The sequence below is a fragment of the Misgurnus anguillicaudatus genome, chromosome 22, assembly GCF_027580225.2.
Source record: "Misgurnus anguillicaudatus chromosome 22, ASM2758022v2, whole genome shotgun sequence".
Lineage (NCBI taxonomy): Eukaryota > Metazoa > Chordata > Actinopteri > Cypriniformes > Cobitidae > Misgurnus > Misgurnus anguillicaudatus.
In genome coordinates, this window is record NC_073358.2 from 11,992,774 (window position 1) to 12,012,433 (window position 19,660).

The 19,660-nt window shown below is 36.0% G+C and overlaps 1 protein-coding gene across 1 annotated transcript; it reads left to right on the forward strand.

Moving 5' to 3' along the window:
* The first annotated feature begins 1,832 nt into the window (after positions 1-1,832).
* On the forward strand, positions 1,833-17,881 carry LOC129441153 (guanine nucleotide-binding protein subunit alpha-14). Its single transcript, XM_055200951.2, has 7 exons — positions 1,833-2,115; positions 7,214-7,398; positions 10,212-10,366; positions 11,051-11,179; positions 11,254-11,383; positions 11,465-11,618; positions 15,991-17,881. The coding sequence occupies exons 1-7, from the start codon at positions 1,947-1,949 to the stop codon at positions 16,179-16,181; spliced, it is 1,113 nt and encodes a 370-aa protein (XP_055056926.1). The 5' UTR covers positions 1,833-1,946; the 3' UTR covers positions 16,182-17,881.
* Positions 17,882-19,660: the final 1,779 nt, after the last annotated feature.

A 19,660-nucleotide genomic window follows, 5' to 3' on the forward strand; every position in this document is an offset into this window, starting at 1 on the left:
ACACACACACACACACACACACACACACACACACACACACACACACACACACAGTCACGCATACACGGTTTACAGGGACAATTCCATAGACGCGATTCATTACAGTTCAAACTGTATATTCTATTTCCCTAACCTACCCCAGTCCCTAACCCCAACCATTACAAAAACCTGTTGGTACAATAAAATTTAATATGGTTTTAAGCCATTCAGTTTCACACAGGAAGTGTCCTCATAAACCATGTTTATAGCATTTTAAACATGTCATTATACACGGTTCCCCGTAGACTATACTGTAAAAATTAAAAAGTTGACTTAACTTAAATTTTCAAGGCATCTTGCTGCACAGCTTTTTTGAGTTTACTCAACTCTTGGATGATGTAGTTCATCCAACTCAATTTACTGAGTAATGTCAACTTAAACCAACATGTTGAACCTACTTAAACTGATTGAGAAAGAATGAGAAGATTGAGATTGTATAAAGACCATTCCAGCATATCCATAAAGTTAATCCACACCCAAATTGGGTAAAGGGTAATTTAGTATATCAAATTCAGCTAACCTGCATGTTTTGGACTGTGGGAGTGTACACAGAAAGCTCTCCGGAACAAAGTCTTTGTCTGAATTAGCCCTTGCTTGAACCAGAGATCTTTTTGCTGTGAGGGGACAATGATGCGGGCTAACCCACTGTGCCGTCCTCTACACTGAGCACACAGTTCTCAATCATGGTAACAATGAACAAACATCATTTTTTCAAAATAACTCTTAATACAACATATAACTAACATTAACAACATAACAACACAAATAAATCCAGCAAACATTCAAACTTTTTTAGTAAATTTTAACCAAAAAAGTGAACATGTCGCAATGCATGCTGGGAACCATTCAGACCATTTTTTAAATTGCTTGTTCAGATTACTCAATTTGGCAAGTTGGGTAAACAAATTGAAAAAAACTTATATATCTATGTCCAGTCAACAAAACGATATTTGTTAGCTGGATGATTATGCTTTTTCATTCAGTGAATACAAAATAATGAATTAACACCCTTCAACAAAAAAATCTTTGTTTAGGTTACTTAATTATCTTTGTTGAATGAACATTTTGATGTTGGATTTTTAAACCACAAATACCAACCCACACACGCATAAATACATTTACAACTTTGCACTCTATTAAAATCTTTAGAAATTTATATTCATTACACATATAGCAGGAGGGTAAGAGTTTGTGTGTGGGATACATGGGGTTACCCACAATGCTGCTGGCTTTGCTAGAACTTTTTTTTCTCTTTTTTAAGTAAGTATACTTCTATTGTGACTGACATTTTTAGTAAAAATAAGAGGCTGTCCTATATTAACCTCCTAAGACACGAGCTTTGGTTTGACTTGCTTTTTTTGTTTGTTAAAACTAGTTATATTTCCTAATTAAACTAAGGTCAAGTCTCTGTGCTCTCTTCTCTTAAAAGTGTCCATCCTCACTTATTCTGCATCGAATAACCATCAATTGGATGATATCTTGTTTCAAGGTTTCACATTTTTGGATGATGTGTAATGTTACATCAATTGCCTCACATGAAACATGATCGCTAGTGTTTAAAATTGCAGTCTTTCTTGCAAAAGATAATCAAGGTTTCAAAGAACAAAGTCTAAATCATTTATTCACGAAACACATATAAATATAGTATAACCATGTTTAATTACTATGTTATAGTTTAAGAAGAGATTAATAAAATATATTAAATAAATGAAAAGTTTTTTTTACATTATAGCAAAGAAAAAATGCTCTCATAGATCCACAAGCTTACTGTAAAACCCTCCCCGCCCACTGAATCAGGAAGGATACCTGGAAATGAATTTAAAGTGCCAGCATGAGTTGCTTCTGAGGTAGGCGTGTTCCGATAGGCATTCTTGTTTTCTTTTGTTGTATACTGCTGTTGTCGGCTAATGAATTTATTAAGCAGAGAGCGTTGGAGGAGTTTAGGACTCTCCAAGATGGGTGACTGTTGCATGTCAGGTGAAGACAGAGAAAGCGCTAGAATTCATCAAGAAATTGAGAGGCAGCTTAAAATGGACAAGAAAGATGCATCCAGACAGCTAAAACTCTTACTTTTAGGTAAGTTTATATATTTATATATATATGGGGTTATAAGGGTTAGCCTATATATGAAACTTTATGTATGTATATTTATTATTTAAATGACACCTCATGTAAAGGCTTAATACATCCTGCATCAATCTGAGTTATTCAGCCTCATAATTTAAAGCTAATAATTTAGATCAATCTTTTATTAATGTCACACACTTAAATTGTCAGATTACACACAATATAATTTCATAAATATTTTATGCAGCGTACATTATTGATGTTTCTTAGTTTAGAAGATATATCCTGTGTGACTGTTTCTGGTTACATGCAAATACATGCAAAATATGTCCTTGGAAAGTTATTCAACATCATAATGCAGCATTACTTTTATTGTGAAACCAGGATGCAAAGTAAACATGAGAGTATTTATTTAAACTTGCAAACAGGAAAAATGTGTAAATTCCCATCATAAGATGTACTGATAGATTCAGATATAGTATTTGAAACTGTAGTTGCAATATATGAAGAGCTCAGAAACAAAAGCTGCTAAACGCCATCTACGTCAAAGGTAGATAATGATATTTATGAATGGTCTTGGATTATATCTTCATCAAATACTTTCGGTGTAAATGCACTTAATCTCAGCCTCGGGCCATTCAGCAATATTGGTTTGTTAGCAGGATCCATTAAGAGTCTAATAAAAAAATGCTTATTTACAAGAAAACATGTCAGATGCACTTAACAGATTTTGCATCTGAGCTCTTAATATATAAAAACGTATACACTAGTTCAGTTGTTTACGGTTTCCTTTTTTATTTTTTATTTTATGCTATAATTTAGTGTCTGCTTCTAGTCAGTTGCAATACTAATAGAAGAACAATTGAATGAGTTACAGTACTCTAGTATTTCCTTGTTTTAAAGAAGATACCAATCTATAGCCTCCAGAAAAACTGTTGCATGTCAGACCTGTTCCGATGGATAAGTCTGCATCGTTTAAAAGATTTAACAGTGTGCCATTAAAGAATTGGTTGCTGTATCATAGTAAAGAGTTTATTTGCTAAGTCCCACTTTATACTAAGTGTCTTTAATTACATTTACTGGAATGAATGCCATTTTTTTGTATTTTCGTGCATTTTATCAAACAATTGCTTTTATAGCCTAAAATCTGTGTTTGACTGAGTGAAGTTGGTGAAAGTAGTAAAAACATGAAGTGGAGTTTCATTTATATGGACTCTAAAGAAAAAGTATAGGTCCAATATCATTGGTCTTGAAAAGTGGGTAGGTCTTGTCCCACCCACATTTAATGGTTTGGACGCCCATGCTATTCCGTCCATATGAGTTTTTATTTACCCTGTCCCTAACCCTTAACTTAACCCTACTCTTTACAGCATGTGAACACGATATGTACACTGTATTACATTGTACATATTCTTATTTAGGTGTACAGTAGTAAAAAACTCATCAAATTGAAAGAACCATCTATACATTGAAAGAATTCCATACTGTAGTAACAATCAAATAATTTTTTGACATGGCACAATATAACATATTCATGCATATTATGCATATACACTCACCTAAAGGATTATTAGGAACACCTGTTCAATTTCTCATTAAAGCAATTATCTAATTAACCAATGACATGGCAGTTGATTCAATGCATTTAGGGGTGTGGTCCTGGTCAAGACAATCTCATGAACACCAAACTGAATATCAGAATGGGAAAGAAGGGTGATTTAAGCAATCTTGAGCGTGGCATGGTTGTTGGTGTAAAACGGGCCGGTCTGAGTATTTCACAATCTGCTCAGTTACTAGGATATTCCCGCACAACCATTTCTAGAGTTGACAAAGAATGGTGTGAAAAGGGATAAACATCCAGTATGTGGCAGTCCTGTCGGCGAAAGTGTCTTGTTGATGCTAGAGGTCAGAGGAAAATGGGCGGACTGATCCAAACTGATAGAAGAGCAACTTTGACTGAAATAACCACTTGTTACAACCGAGGTATGCAGCAAAGCATTGGTGAAGCCATAACATGCACAACCTTGAGGTGGATGGGCTACAACAGCAGAAGACCCCACCGGGTACCACTCATCTCCACTACAAATAAGAAAAAGAGGCTACAATTTCTACGAGCTCACCAAAATTGGACAGTTGCAGACTGGAAAAATGTTGCTTGGTCTGTTGAGTTTCGATTTCTGTTGAGACATTCCGATGGTAGAATCAGAATTTGGCGTAAAACAGAATGAAAACATGGATCCATCATGCCTTGTTACCATTGTGCAGGCTGGTGGTGGTGGTGTAATGGTGTGGGGGATGTTTTCTTGGCACACTTTAGGCCCCTTAGTGCCGACTGGGCATTGTTTAAATGCCACGGCCTACCTAAGCATTGTTTCTGACCATGTCCATCCCTTTATGACCACCATGTACCTATCCTATGATGGCTACTTCCAGCAGGATAATGCACCATGTCACAAAGCTGGAATCATTTTAAATTGGTTTCTTGAACATGACAATGAGTTCACTGTACTAAAATGGCCCCCACAGTCACCAGATCTCAACCCAATAGAGCATCTTCGGGATGTGGTGGACCGGGAGCTTTGTGCCCTGGATGTGCATCCCACAAATCTCCATCAACTGCAAGATGCTATCCTATCAATATGGGCCAACATTTCTAACGAATGCTTTCAGCACCTTGTTGAATCAATGCCACGTAGAATTAAGGCAGTTCTGAAGGCCAAAGGGGGTCAAACACAGTATTAGTATGGTGTTCCTAATAATCCTTTAGGGGAGTGTAAGTTTTACCTGTTATGAAAGCATGAATTTATTATGTTTATTAGTGGAACTAAAGGTTGGATTAAACATGAAATGCATATGATCATTGTCATCAGTGAGGCGACCAATCACGAATAATAAGAGTAAGTTAAAATGACTTGTAAATCAAGTTGATTCGTCTAAAAGATGAAGGCAGCAAAGAATTTTATCAACCATCTTAAGATTCTTAAGTCCAAGAAATGGATTTAAAACTATATTTGAATAAAATTGTTTTCAAAAAAAGAAATTAATGCGTTCACACAATTATAGTTTTATCTCCTTTAATTTATTATATTTGACTGTTTAGTTTACGTTTAACATTATATGTTTATATTTGCAGTTTAGCTGGATTCATCTCATAAAATCATAAATAAATGATTCATATCATTTGATCACATGACAAAGCAAATATTCAAAGTAGTGAACATTCCTGTTACATGTGATACCTTCACAGGGCAGTAAAATGACAATAATATTTTATTAAAATTAAAAAGACACATGGACTTTACGTAACAGTGGTGTGAAAAAGTGTTGGCCCCCTTCCTGATTTTTTCTTTTTTTTGCATGTTTGTCGCACTTTATTGTTTCAGGTCATAAAACAAATTTAAATATCAATTAAAGAAAACAAAAGTACACACAACATGTAGTTTTTAAATAAGGGTTTTTATTAATAAGGGAAAACAAAATCCAAACCCACATGGCCCTGTGTGAAAAAGTGTTTGCCCCCTGTGGTTTATCACACCTGAGTTCAGTTTCTCTAGCCACGCCCAGGCCTGATTACTGCCACACCTGTTCGCAATCAAGAAATCACTTAAATAGGACTTGCCTGACAAAGTAAAGTAAACCAATAGATCCTCAAAGCTACACATAGGGGCGGTTTCCTGAACAGGGATTAGACTAGGCCTAGACTAAAATAACCCTAACCCTAACCCTTACAGTTTGATCAGCGGACAGGGAGCAAGCAGATAGTTAGGAGATGTTTCCGGTATGTAACAAAAAATGTTTTATGGTCTAAAACGCTTCAATTCGCTTAGAGCGCCTTTAAACCGAAAACCAGAAACATAAAAATACTGTTTCTGTTTGGAACGAACCAATTGGGGAAAAATCTGGTTCAAAGCCCTGCCTGCATGGCAGAGTTCCAAGATGAAAATCGCTGCTAAACAATAAGAACATAAAGGTTTGTCTCAGTTTTGCCAGAAAACATCTTGATGATCCCCAAGACTTTTGGGAGCGTACTCTGTGGATTGACGAGACAAAAGTTGAACTTTTTGGAAGGTGTGTGTCCCATTACGTCTGCCATAAAATAACACCACATTTTTGTAAAATATGGTGGTGGTTGTGTGATGGTCTGGGGCTGTTTTGCTGCTTCAGTACCTGGAAAACTTACTCTATCACTGCTGTGATAAATTAGTTCTGCTGTCTACCAAAAAAAAAAAAAAAATCCTGAAGGACAATGTCCTGAAGTCACAATGTTTGTAACCTCAAGCTGATGCAAACTTGGGTGCTGCAGCAGGACGATGATCCAAAACACACCAGCAAGTCCACATCTGAATGGCTGAAGATAAACAAAATAAAGACTTTGAAGTGGCCTAGTCAAAGTACTGACCTCAATCTTATGAAAAAGGCGGCCCATGCTCAAAAACCCATATTTTCAAATATGAGTGAGTCAAAATTCCTCCACAGCGCTCTAACAGAATCATTGCAAGTTATTGCAAATGCTTGATTGCAGTTGTAGCCCAACCAGTTATTAGGATTAGGGGGCGGGCACTTTTTCACACAGGGCCATGTGTGTTTGGATTTTGTTTTCCCTTCATTATGAGAACTGCATGTTGTGTTTACTTGTGTTGTCTTTGGTTGATATTTACATTTGTTTGATGATCTAAAAACGGTAGGGTCTGACAAACATGCAGAAAAAAAATTAAATCAGGAGGAGAGGCAACACTTTTTCACACCACTGTCAACTTTTATTTTGTTTTACTAGGGTAGTAGTCATTTTTGAGGTATTGTAGGTAGATAAAATACCAAGTTTTCCACTAGAGGCCTTCAAAGCTGTTACCAATTACATGTAAAAGTGATAGTTTTTCAAAAATGAATCTGTTTAGCTGTAGAAGAAATGTCAAAAAGCAACATGAAATTGTAACATATTGATTTGCTTAACTATGTTTAACATCCACTTACATTTGGAAAAGATACTAAATAGCTCCTATTTCATTCCACTGGGGTAAAAAAATTAAGGAGAAAAGATGTGAAGAGAATTTTCCTAAGCTTAATAGCTTTAATATTTACAAGCTTTCACAGCCTAAATTTTCCACAGGAACAGGGGAAAGTGGGAAGAGCACCTTCATCAAGCAAATGAGAATCATTCATGGCAAAGGCTACACAGATGACGACAAAAGGGCCTATGCCAAACTGGTGTTCCAGAATGTCTTTACTGCCATTCAAAACCTGATCCAAGCAATGGAGAACCTAAAAATCCCTTTTGCTGATGCCAAAAATACAGTAAGCAGAAGGAATTTGGAGATATAAGATTTTTTTTAATCACTTCCCTGATAAAAAAGAGCTTGTTGATTAATAGAGGTTTGTAGATTAAGTTAGTTAAAAAGCTGGATATGGACACCATCATAGCAGAATTCAATGCTTCACTGTCAGACAAAATGGTCAAAGATAGTTCCTAGCTGTCACTGGGGTGGCACCCTTTCAAAAAGCACCCGTATGCACCTAAAAAGTTCATATCAGAGGTACATACTGGTACCAAAGACTGCATATTTGTAACTCAAAGGGACATACTAGTAACAAATTTATAGACATCTATACCTACACTGTAAAAATTGCTGTAATTGTGAAGCTGGTTGCCAGTAACTTACTGTAGAAGATAAAGGTCATTTAACTTTGAACAAAGTGTTGCCAGTAAATAACATAAATGTAAAATCTACAGTAAGTTACTGGCAGCTAGTTGCCAGTAATACCCAGTAATACTGTAATTTCTACAGAAATCTTTTACAGAGTAAACAAAACACATTAGGGCCTTTTGGGTACTAATTTACCAGAATGATTTCCCGAGAACTAAATATTTTTCAGTACCATTTTCTCGGTGGTATTTACACCGCTAGTTGGGACTTTGAGGTGACTCATGGCTGATCTGAAATCACGCAATGATGGGTGAAACAGAAATCATCCAGACAGCAACATCGCCACATCGTCTGGTAAATGGTCACATCAGAAAAGGGATACAAGCAGTACTGGATTAGTGCCTGAAATGTGCGTCAGAAGGACTTGATGCAAACAAGTTGTTAAAGAATAAATTTATCTGTTGTTTGTGAAATGTAAATAATCTGCATGTGGTATAATTTACGCAAGACTCTATGGATTAGACTCTAATGGATCATTTGGCGATGACATGAAATATACCACCCCATAAATACCACGCTGCATACTTTGTTGAAAAATGATAAGAGAGGATTATTTCAGGAATATTTCTTTTATAACATTTAGACTAAAAGTGCACATGGATGTTATTGTAATTGCATGCATGAGCAGCACGAGCCCATCTGTATTTATGATTAATAATACAGGTATGTGCCGTTAGAAATGTAGGCCTAGGTTTTGTTGTTGTTGGTGTGTTATGCTACTGTTCGTACACACCAAACGCGGGGCATCTCGTCACTGTGGGTTCACACCAGATGCGAGTTGAACGATTTGCGCGAGTACATACAAAGTCAATGCAAAGATGCGATCAGACGCGTCCTCGCGTGGGGCGATGTGAATGACTTGAAATAGGCGTCGCGTTTGTTGCGAAAACACGCGCTATTTGCCTCAAACGTGTCTTCACCAAAGTTGAAAATTTTCAACTCGATCGAAAAATTTGCATGACACAAAGTTAAATCCCGTGAGTAGTCTAGAGCGAGTAACGCGATGCCCCGTGTTTGGTGTCTATGTAGCATCACTAGCTCTAGATTACTCACGGAGTCGTGGGATTTAATTTTGTGTCATGCAAATTTTTTGCTCAAATTTTTTGCATCGCCCCACGCGAGCACGCATCTAATCGCGTCTTTGCATTTAGTGTGTGTTACATTATGTGATTTAAATAGCAAAAAAGGAAGGCTATGATATTAAATCAACTCCAACTGTCGTGCAGTGTTATATATCATCGATGCTAAAAACATGTTTATGTGTAAGGGTTTGGTCTTGTATTATGTTGTGTTTTGTACTTTTATTTTGACACCCTGTTCTGACTTTTATTTTAAAATATCATCATGCCATGCTTCACTTCCCACTTCCTGTTTGTCTAGTATAAAGCCACTTCCTTTGGATAATATCACTGTTGATTATTACTTAGCCTGTTTGTTAGTCTCCCCAGTGTTATCTTGTTTCCTGTCCTTTATCTGCTTGTTTTTGACCTGTGCTTGTGTATTCTGGATATTGATTGTTTTCTGCCTGCCCTGACCATTTGCCTGTTTGTTGGATTACTCTCTTGGATTGCCCCTTTTGGATGTGTTTGCTTGCCCTTTTGTGGATTTACTTTAATTAACCTCTTTTGCACATGGATTCACCTCTCCTTTGCTTTGTTTAAAGCACACAACGTTATATTATGCTATGTTTATGTATATTTATGTCTTGTAACATGTTCATAGAGTAAGTATTTACAAGGCTTTTTAAAAGAATGTCTGTGCTAGTATTTTGTATAATAAACATACACTTAAGGCACGAATAGTTCGCGTTGTGCTGGTTAGACCCTACCCTGGAGTAGGAGCTAATTTAGACCTAGAAAAAAGCAGTACCAGTAGTAAAAAAACGTCCTAGTTCCTGTGGTCCCAACACGCAACAAAGTGGGCAGTCCCACAAATAGTTTGGGTACTATGAATAGGTTCCCGTGGTATGAAAGGCCCTATTAGGACCTTTTTTAAAGGTACTGTCCCAGTGACAGCTTGGGACCTTTATTTGAGCATTTTCTTCTGACAGTGTTTAACAATCTAAACTAATGTACTAGCTTTTTAACAGTGTCTTTGAAAAATAACTGTAAATGTAAAAACTTGACTAAAAAATAATTGAAACTAGGGCTGCACAATAAATCTCATGCAATAGTCATGAACATCTCATCAGTAAAGCTGGTTTGTCTGATTGTGTGTAAAGTGAACTATGACTTTGTGTATTAAATGCCGCTCCATCTTAAAGCAGGTGATGGCGATTTATTAATAATTAAGTAACCAGTTTTACTGATGACGTGCGCATGACAATCGCATGTGATTTATCATGCAGCCCTTAATAAAAAAATCATATTGTGATATTGTGTGTGTTTGTGTGATATGATGTAGGTGAATGCAGCAATGCTTAAAAGAGCAACAGCAAGCGAAATGGACTCAATTAATTCTGAATATACTGAAGCCATAAAGAGCATTTGGAGAGACGTTGGCCTGCAGAAATGCTACGAACGTCGGAGAGAGTTCCAACTTTCAGACTCTGCCAAATAGTGAGAGAAGTGCATATTTATACATACTTACAATAAAAAAATGCAATGTTCCATATGAGCACTGCAGTAAACAATAGAGCATTCTTTATTTGGGCAGATGAAGGAAGTTATGGTAGCCTATATAGAGTTATGTGGGCAGTTTTTAAATAATAAATGCACCCTACTATGGTGGTTTAAAGGTCACATAACACATACTGTTTCTGTTAATCTCACGTTAATATTGAGTATAGAGTAGTATTGCTTTCTTCATATCTCCCATGAGTCTTTAGTTTTATCAGATTTATAAAACACCAGCTGTGCCGTTACTTTTCATAAAACCCAAGCTCCTGAATGCATCTAATGACGTTTATTTAGTGTCAGCTCTTGGCTGGTGTGTGCCTGCACTATTCCGGGTGAAGTGCCCATATAAGGACTTAAACTGTACTTCCAGCACTAACTGCCCATAAATTAAATAAAGCAAGATTGTTACGTATGATGAATCTCTTATGTTAAAAAAAACGTTCCAAAACCCAGGCAAAGTGCATTCGGCACAGAAATATTTCAGCATTCATCCAAATGCTTTTTTGACACTTTGCCTATGTTTAGCATGAGGAATCCAGCTCTTTACAGTGTTAATAAGTCAGAATTGATGAAATAGCTTTAGCCCACCCCTCTTTAAACTTATATTTCTTTCTGGTTTTCTAGTTACCTGGATGACATTGACAGAATCTCTTCAGCATTGTATTTACCCAGTCTGCAGGATATCCTCCGAGTCCGAATACCAACCACAGGCATCATCGAGTATGTCTTTGACCTCAAGACAGTCATATTCAGGTGAATGTTAATTGGTAGTTTGAAGATGTGTTATTATTCCATTCTGTATTGCTAAACCACTTCTTTTGATGCAGAATGGTTGATGTTGGAGGCCAAAAGTCAGAGAGAAGAAAGTGGATCCATTGTTTTGAAAATGTTACTTCCATTATCTATCTGGTGGCTCTGAGCGAATACGATCAGGTCTTATATGAGTGTGAGAATGAGGTTAGCATCGTTACATCATAGCAGATTATTGTGTTGATAAAAACTGCATTTACGATACTATATTCTGCTCTATTAATACAGAACCGTATGGAAGAAAGTAAGGCGCTCTTTAAAACCATCATCTCCTACCCCTGGTTTCATCAGTCCTCCATCATACTCTTCCTTAATAAGACGGACCTCCTGAAGGAGAAAATCGCAACTTCGCACCTTGAAGACTATTTTCCAGAATATCAAGGTTGGGGAACAATTATAAACATATACAACAGTGCAATGTTCTTAAAAACTTGCCAAGCCACTGATAAAACAAAAGTATATACTAGGGTTGCAACCATATATCAGAATATGATTTTAATTGGTAAAGATAAAATCAATTTTCCCACTATTGGCAGATTGGGTAAAACCTAACTTGACATGACACGTGGTATGAACATGAAGGAGATTTTATGACAGCAGTCATTAAGTGTAATTTGTTCAATTATGTCATTTTTAAAAGACAAGTTTGGTATTTTACACTTAAAGCCCTGTTTTCAGATTGTTTATGATGAAATAGAACGGTTTTGACTGAAATTTCGACATATGATGCTGGCCCGAGAATTTTCGCCAACTCCATTGACTTGTATTAGATGTGCTGTGAGGTACGATATTACTCTGTGCCGGGAACTTTGTTTGTATTCTTGCAATTGGCAAAGGTGGATTATCGCCACCACCTGGGCTGGAGTGTCTATTATTCAAGCTCTCAACGGAAGAATGTACGGGTGTGAGGCGTTTGGAAAAATAAAAGTTTACAACGAATGCTAAAACACCTGTTGGAACGCATCTTTTGCAGCAATTTTTGTGTGAGCATATCAGTGAACATCCCTGACCACTCGGTGAGTTTCACGTCTTTGTAAACGAAAGTTTAATGCATTTTAGGAAGGATTCCAGTGCACATACAGCCATTCTAGAGGTGGGAGGTGAAACAAAAAACACCCGAAAATTCTCGGGGCAGCTGCATATGTTGAAATTTCAGTCAAAACCGTTCTATTTCATCATAAACAATCTGAGAGCAGGGCTTTGAGTGTAGAATACCAAATTTGTCCTTTAATGCAAAGATGACATTACTTGAAATGTCTTTGTTATGGCAACTTGACATAAACCAATACATCATAAATTGTCATAAATCTGTCATAAACATGACATAGCAGAATACTGTAATTATCAAACTTCAGAAACTACCTAACTTTATGGCTTAACATTAAATTAAACTGTCATTTAAAGGTAGGGTAACAGATTTGATCCTGAAACATTTTTATTTATGCTGGTTAAAAGTCTCCTCACATCCTGATAGCAATCACTGTGTTAAGTTGTTTAAATGTATTTGTAGAAATGTATGTCATATGTGAAAGGCGTAGGACCAAAAAATGTTCAACAAATCATAGATTTCGGTCCGAACGGACGTTTCCTTTTTTGTCCCTCATATGTAAGCGTAATTTGAATTCCCACCGCGCAGCGAGTCTACGCAGACACCATACGTCATCAGCGCGTTCACGTGCGCTCACCTCCTGTCTGTAAACAGCGAGAACGGCAAACTTTTCTGCTGAAATGACAACCTACACTGGAGCCACAAAACTAAAGGCATCTTTTATAACAACAACAGCAAAAACTGCCTGGATCAGCAAGAGCAAAAACCCAAATGAACATCGGTAACTTTACTGCTTTACCACGAGATGCAAACAGCTACAGGAGGCAAAGAGTCTGAAAGGTCGTTGCACTGTTTTTTTGGTAAGGTAGGTACGCGATATGTTTGTATTGAGATGGATTCAGATATTCTACTTTGATGAAACATTGTGTTGCTTATTAAATTTGTGTTCGTTTACGGATTAGCATAACTATATAGTTACTACGTCTACACAACCGAACGTGTGCTTAAACTAATTCTGATGTAAACCAGTTGTTTATGTTGGTTATTTTGGAAGTGTTATTCACTTTGTACTGCAAAGTTTTCTCACTGGTGAATGAGACATGAGACGTGACCGTCTGATCTGTGCGTGTTCATGTGTTTTGAAAGAGGCATGACTTTGGATGGCGATTTGACTTGAGGGTGGGATCGAGATTTCATTGCTAGGCGGCTACCGTTAGCATTTTTCAAAATGTGTTACCCTACCTTTAAATGTCATTAGGGGTATACTATGTCAAATAATTTAAAATACTTTAACAAAATGCAACAGACACATCAAAAGATTTTACTTAATTTCATGTTTTTTGTTTTTCCATCGATATGGACCCAATGCTGCATGGCTCAACCCATTATTGTACTGTTTTCATTTAATTTTAGATGAATCTGTCTCCAAATGCAATAAAATATAATTGTATCCATTTTAATTATTATTATTATCATTGGATGATTGATTTTGTTTCTTAAACACATGGAGGAAACATTATGAACTGAAGAATATTCATGAGGCTGTTATAAAACTATTTGACAGAGTATTAACACTTAATGACATTTTAATGACAAATTATGTTTGTACAACTGCAGTTCAGGTCATGAAAAATATTCATGAAGCTGTTATAAAACTATATGACAGAGTATTAACACTTTAATGACTTATTAATGAAAATTTCAATTTGTATCGCTGGTAAAAAGTGGTCAGTTATGTTGTCTTTGTTGTCAAGTTGTCATGACAAGTTATGATGTATTGGTTAATGTCAAGTTGCCATAACAAAGACATCTCAAACAATGTCATCTTTGCATTAAAAATGACATAATTGAACAAATGACACTTAGGGCCCTATTTTAACGATCTAAGCACACTGTCTAAAGCGCACGGTCTAAACGGACGTGTCCGATTCTACTTTTGCTAATTTAACAACGGGAAAAATGGTTTGTGCGGCGAGCCCAGAGTCCAAAAGGGTTGTTCCTATTCTTGCAATGAGTAATGGGTGTGTTTTGGGCGTAACGTGCAATAAACCAATGAAAGTCTTATCTCTCATCACCTTTAAAAGCCAGTTGTGCTGACGCTATGTCTAATTCCTATTTAGATGACGAACTTTGTAAACTGAAAAACTAATCGGATTAAGAAGACCCCCAATTTAAGATTAATGTTAAATAATTGTGTTGTTTTGACTTGAATTAAAATTGTTATTTTTTGGATTAAAACCTTTAAAAGCCGTTTTTCTTATAGTCATGGAATTAAAAATAGCAGGATTTTAATTGTAAATGTATTAATATCCTACATAATAATTGTAATCTCATAAAGCAGGCTAATTTGGAAATATGCAAGAAAAGGTTTGTACTCTAAAAATACAAACAAGAGATAAAGAATTTACAAACGTGCGGAGAGCCGTTTCAGCACTCGGACAGCGCCAAAGCATTACTTAAAAAAGGTTCTCATCTCAACATATCCAAAGTACAAAGTCATCATATACAGTAAATCCTTGGGAAAGCATTTATAAAACATTTAAAAATAGATGCATTTGTTTAAAGCAAAGCATTAATTTACTTACCCGCCTACAGGTGAAGCAGCTCTTAACGCCTTCTAACGTCTCATAATCGGTCCTCATTTATGTCCAAGAGACTCAATAATAATTTTAATCCTTTAATTTTTCATATTTAAAAGCTTTTTTGTGCTGCGCATCCATGTGTGTGATAAGCAAACCCGCGTTGTCGTCCCGTTTATAGGGGCATATTTCTAACGAGCTCATTAAATAACAAAAACACTATTGTGCCATTGACTTTAGATCCGGTTTTAGTTGGTTAATGGCGTAGTCTATTTTAGTTGCCTCAAAGTAGCAACGCGCCAACAATGCCTTATTTTCAGACTAGAACACCCATTGGGGGCAACATTGGTCGCAAATGCATCTGCTACAACGTGGCGCTAAACGTGAAAATGATAATTGCGCTGGGTTGAAACTAGCAAAAGACACTTGCGGCGCGCATTGCGCTTCATTGCGCAACATTGCGCCACATTGTGCCGGGTGTATGATAGGGCCCTTAATGACACTTGTCATAAACGTGCATAAAATCTCCTTCACGTTCATGATCACGTGTCATGTCATGGTTATGAAGGTGTCATGTCACTCTTATGAACACCCCTTCTAGTAAAGTGTTACCGCAGATCAGGACAGATTTCCTGGCAATCAAGAGGGGTGGAACTTGGAATTGCGTGACAATAACAACAGTTGTTATTTTATAACTTTTTACACTTCAAGGATTTCACAATAGAATTTTAAACAAGGAATAAAAAGCAAAACTATCTGTATCAGTATCTTTCGGTATTGGTAGATATCATTCTATGTAGGCGTATCGAAATATCGGTATCGGCACAGAAATGTTGTATCGTGCATGCCTTAAAAATACTTATATAAGTATAAGTATAAAACATATAAAAACTATATACTATTAACATTTTCTCATCAAAGTTTGTCTATATTTAATGATTTGACAAAAAAGTGGCAGTATGAATTGGTGCGACTGAAACATTATTTTGAAAACACCATAACTACATACTGTTACCGTTATTTTAAACTAGTTATTATCACTAGTTTTAGTTACTCCTCATTACTGCTACAGTAGTATTCTCTCATTATAGACTTAAGTGATGATAGAATGTCTGCTTTTTCTGCAGGCCCTAAAAATGATGCAGATGCAGCGATGGACTTCATCCTGGAAATGTATAATCAGCAGAACGCAGACGCGCAAAAACGCATATATGCACACTTTACTTGTGCAACCGACACAGAGAATATAAAACGTGTGTTTCGATCAGTAAAGGACACCATTCTACAAAACAACCTTGGGGATTTTAGCTTGCGTTAGATCATGGCCTGTATACTTTCATCTCTGAGTCAGTAAAAATTGCTCAATGAGCCACTTCTGAGTCATCCATGTCTGTGCATTCTGTGAATTTAGCATGTGTCCTATAATTAACTTTTCTTAAATTATTATTTTTTGTTATGTTTGTTTGCTGGAACTGATTTTTGGTTGGGGATTTTTAACTTGAGAGTATTTTTTAAATCCTTTTAAACATACTAAACTAGATATATCAAGAATTAGATAATAAATGAAAGATAATAAATGGGTTAGATAATAAATGAAACATGGTAATAAGGGGGCTTCACGTCAGGGTCATCCACCCCAATCGTATTATTTGAAACAATTGTGGTCCACATGTAGCCATATTCCATTATCACCCAATTCTCAATGTGACTAAACAGATATACAGTACTGTGCAAAAGTCTTAGGCCACCATGCTATCATTAGGTTGTTTTTGCAATTGTATAGTGATCATAAATCATTATTCCCATGTCTCTTTATAAGAATACAGCCAGAAAATACAGGACATGTATGTAGTATTAAAAACAGTATAAAAGTATAAGCTGAAGTGTCAAGTATTTAGGGTCAACTCCCCTTTCACTTGAGCAATAGCAGGCAGCTGGAGGATCTCTTAAACCTAAATGAAATTAAATCCTAATTTCTAATTCTAATCGAATGACTTCAGGACTTCAGTCTCCTCAAAAAAGCTCAAGATTTGTTTCGTGCCAAGAGTGCCACACTAAATTCTGACTGATGCCCGAAGAAGACATTTAGTTCTGAAAATTGTTTTGTTTTTAATTTTTGTGTACATATTTCCTGTATTTTCTTTTTGTATCTTAAATAATAGTGAAAAATAAATATGGATGGACATTAAAACTTTGCTAAAACAACAAAGGTGGTGATGGTGGCCTACGACTTTTGCACAGTACTGTACATTGAATCTATGCAAATTACATGTAGTCACATGTAACTATTTTCTTTGCAACTCAAATACAATACCCGACATTAACACAGCTGCAGGACAAATATCCCAACACTGCTGGTCTAAACCTTTATATGTACATACTGTGACACTGATACCTCTGATCGCAGCATATTTGAGGATGCTGAACTTCTTTGATCTGCTGCTATTTCTAATGTGCTATAAAGTTGTTGTATTAAACATGCTATTGCTCTAAATGTCGCATATGGTGTACTTTTGCATTAGAAATTACTAGCTATTATTTTTATTGCTCTACAGTAGTTTGTGTGGTAAAAGCTGTCCTACACATTAGCACAAATAATGTGTGTTTCATCTTGTTTTGCCAGATGGTTGTGTTTGTAACAGGGAAGTAATAACTGAGTATGTAAACAGTTCTTGAACTGTAATGAGTGTAATGCTGCGTTCCAGGCAGGTTTTTGAGCCCGTGAATTGCGACTTCAAAACCATGACTCACAACTCTATGCGTTCCAGGCAGCCTGTAACCCGTGTTTTTACAACCTTCTACCTGTGAACGTGCACTGGAATGGCCGTCAAACCCGTGACTTCCCACCCGTGAACTCGTACTACTAGATCGATGTACTCCCAGTTCAGAGTCGTGAGTCGTGGTTTTGAAGTCGTGATTTACGGGTTACAGGTTGTCTGTAACGCAGCATAATATATGATCCTGCACTCTAAGAAAGGATGTGTTCATTTTTTACACATTGTTTTGTGTTATCCTATTTAACACATTATGTGTCATTTTTATGTTGATTTTATGTATAAATAAATAAAAGATGTGTTGTTTAAATGTGTTGTTTTAACACAACCGCTACCGTTTTAAGAGTGTTTGGCTCAACTGGTAGAGCACTTGCAATCATAAAGTTTGCATTCCTGACGCACATGAATACTCTGTAATTTGCTTTGGAAAAAATGTCTGCTTAAAATAATAATAATAATAATAATAATAATAATAATAATACTAATAAATAATAATAATAATAATAAGTATATACCAACAAGACCAGGGTCAAACTATAAAGGGCACACAAATACAGTTCTGTTTGGATGAAAAGGAATACAAAAGTTATCAGCAAAAAAACATGTGGCACTATGACGAATCTCTGCATGCAACCTCTGGTCATGACTGTGATTACATTTAGCAAGTTTCATGACAATATACTTTAGTTTTGTATAGATATAGCTGTAGGACTTGATTGCGTTAAAGGGTTCAATTATAAGGCCAAAAAGTGGTGCAGACACACCATTTTTTGTGTGTGTGGCCTTAGCCCATACATCAGCATGTCAAAACTAATACAAAATATCTTTAGGACTCCAAGGAAACAAGTCCCATGAAAATATGTCAACCACAGCTGAAGTTATAGGCATATAAAACATTTGCCTGACCACTAGGTGGCGCTGCTACAAAACATCAATATGCATAAGTTTGGCAAAAATACAACCTCAAATCCTTTTTTTTGCGTTCTACGTAAAATTAACTGACATGGTATTCGAGAACAGATTGTTGTAACGAAATTCTTTTGATACATTTTTACCTAAAGATGTTAGTATATCAGCACAAATGTCTTTTGAACTTGTTTATTTACCATAAGGTGTTCCATACCTATGTCCAGAGGGCAAACATTTTGCACGAGTGAAGTATATGAGAAGGGTTGCTTAAAATCCTTCTAGCCTGAAACAAATTTTCTCTCGAGGACAATTAAAGGATCTATCTATCATTGGTGTATCTATCAAGGGTATTTCTCAGATTAAGGGCCAAATTGCATTGCTGCAATTTCGAAAATTAAAATTCCAAATTTGACTAAATGGTATACATCAAATTATCAGTCCTTAAGTCAGGAGCGACGTTATGAACTTGGTTGAGATCCTAAGATAAGGGAATGATTTTTTGCCATTTTCTTAACTATGTCAAGTAAATGTGTATTTACCATCATATCATCGAATATATGTAAAAAATAAAACTTAAATGATAAATCAGTGCTTTTAAAACATTTTGTGGTTTCACATGGAATCTAATTTATTTTGAACTTGATGAGATTTTTACTTGCAAGATGAATTATAGTCATTTACGTATCTAAATTTCTGATTCATCAATCTACCCTGGCTTGGAATATAAGCTTCTTTAAGTGAATGCCATAAATCAAAACTTTTTAATAGTGATCATTTAGACTGTGTAACATTGTCATGTATAATGTATAATTGTGGGATGCTTTTGTTAATTATACATAATTTATTGGCAAAATTATGTTTTGTGCTGGTAATGACTGTGTTGGTAATGACATTTTTGTCAAAAAACTAGCCCTACTAGCTAAGATGATGACTAAGCAAATGTAGCTAGGTTTCTACATGTAATGTACACCATTTTAACTATTAAAGTGATACAAATATTTATTTTTTTTTAAAAATACAGAAATACAACACAAATGGTAATGACGCATAGTAAGTGTACATGCCCAACACAAAGAATAAAGAGTAGATTTACTTACTTTTCTGGACATCGAGG

Bases quoted from the DNA above. Each gene is read 5' to 3' on its own strand.
- LOC129441153 (XM_055200951.2), top strand. From the start codon at position 1,947: ATGAATTTATTAAGCAGAGAGCGTTGGAGGAGTTTAGGACTCTCCAAG. The intron at 2,116-7,213 runs GTAAGTTTATAT...AATTTTCCACAG, and splicing joins GCTAAAACTCTTACTTTTAG to GAACAGGGGAAAGTGGGAAG. The intron at 11,180-11,253 runs GTGAATGTTAAT...CTTTTGATGCAG, and splicing joins CTCAAGACAGTCATATTCAG to AATGGTTGATGTTGGAGGCC.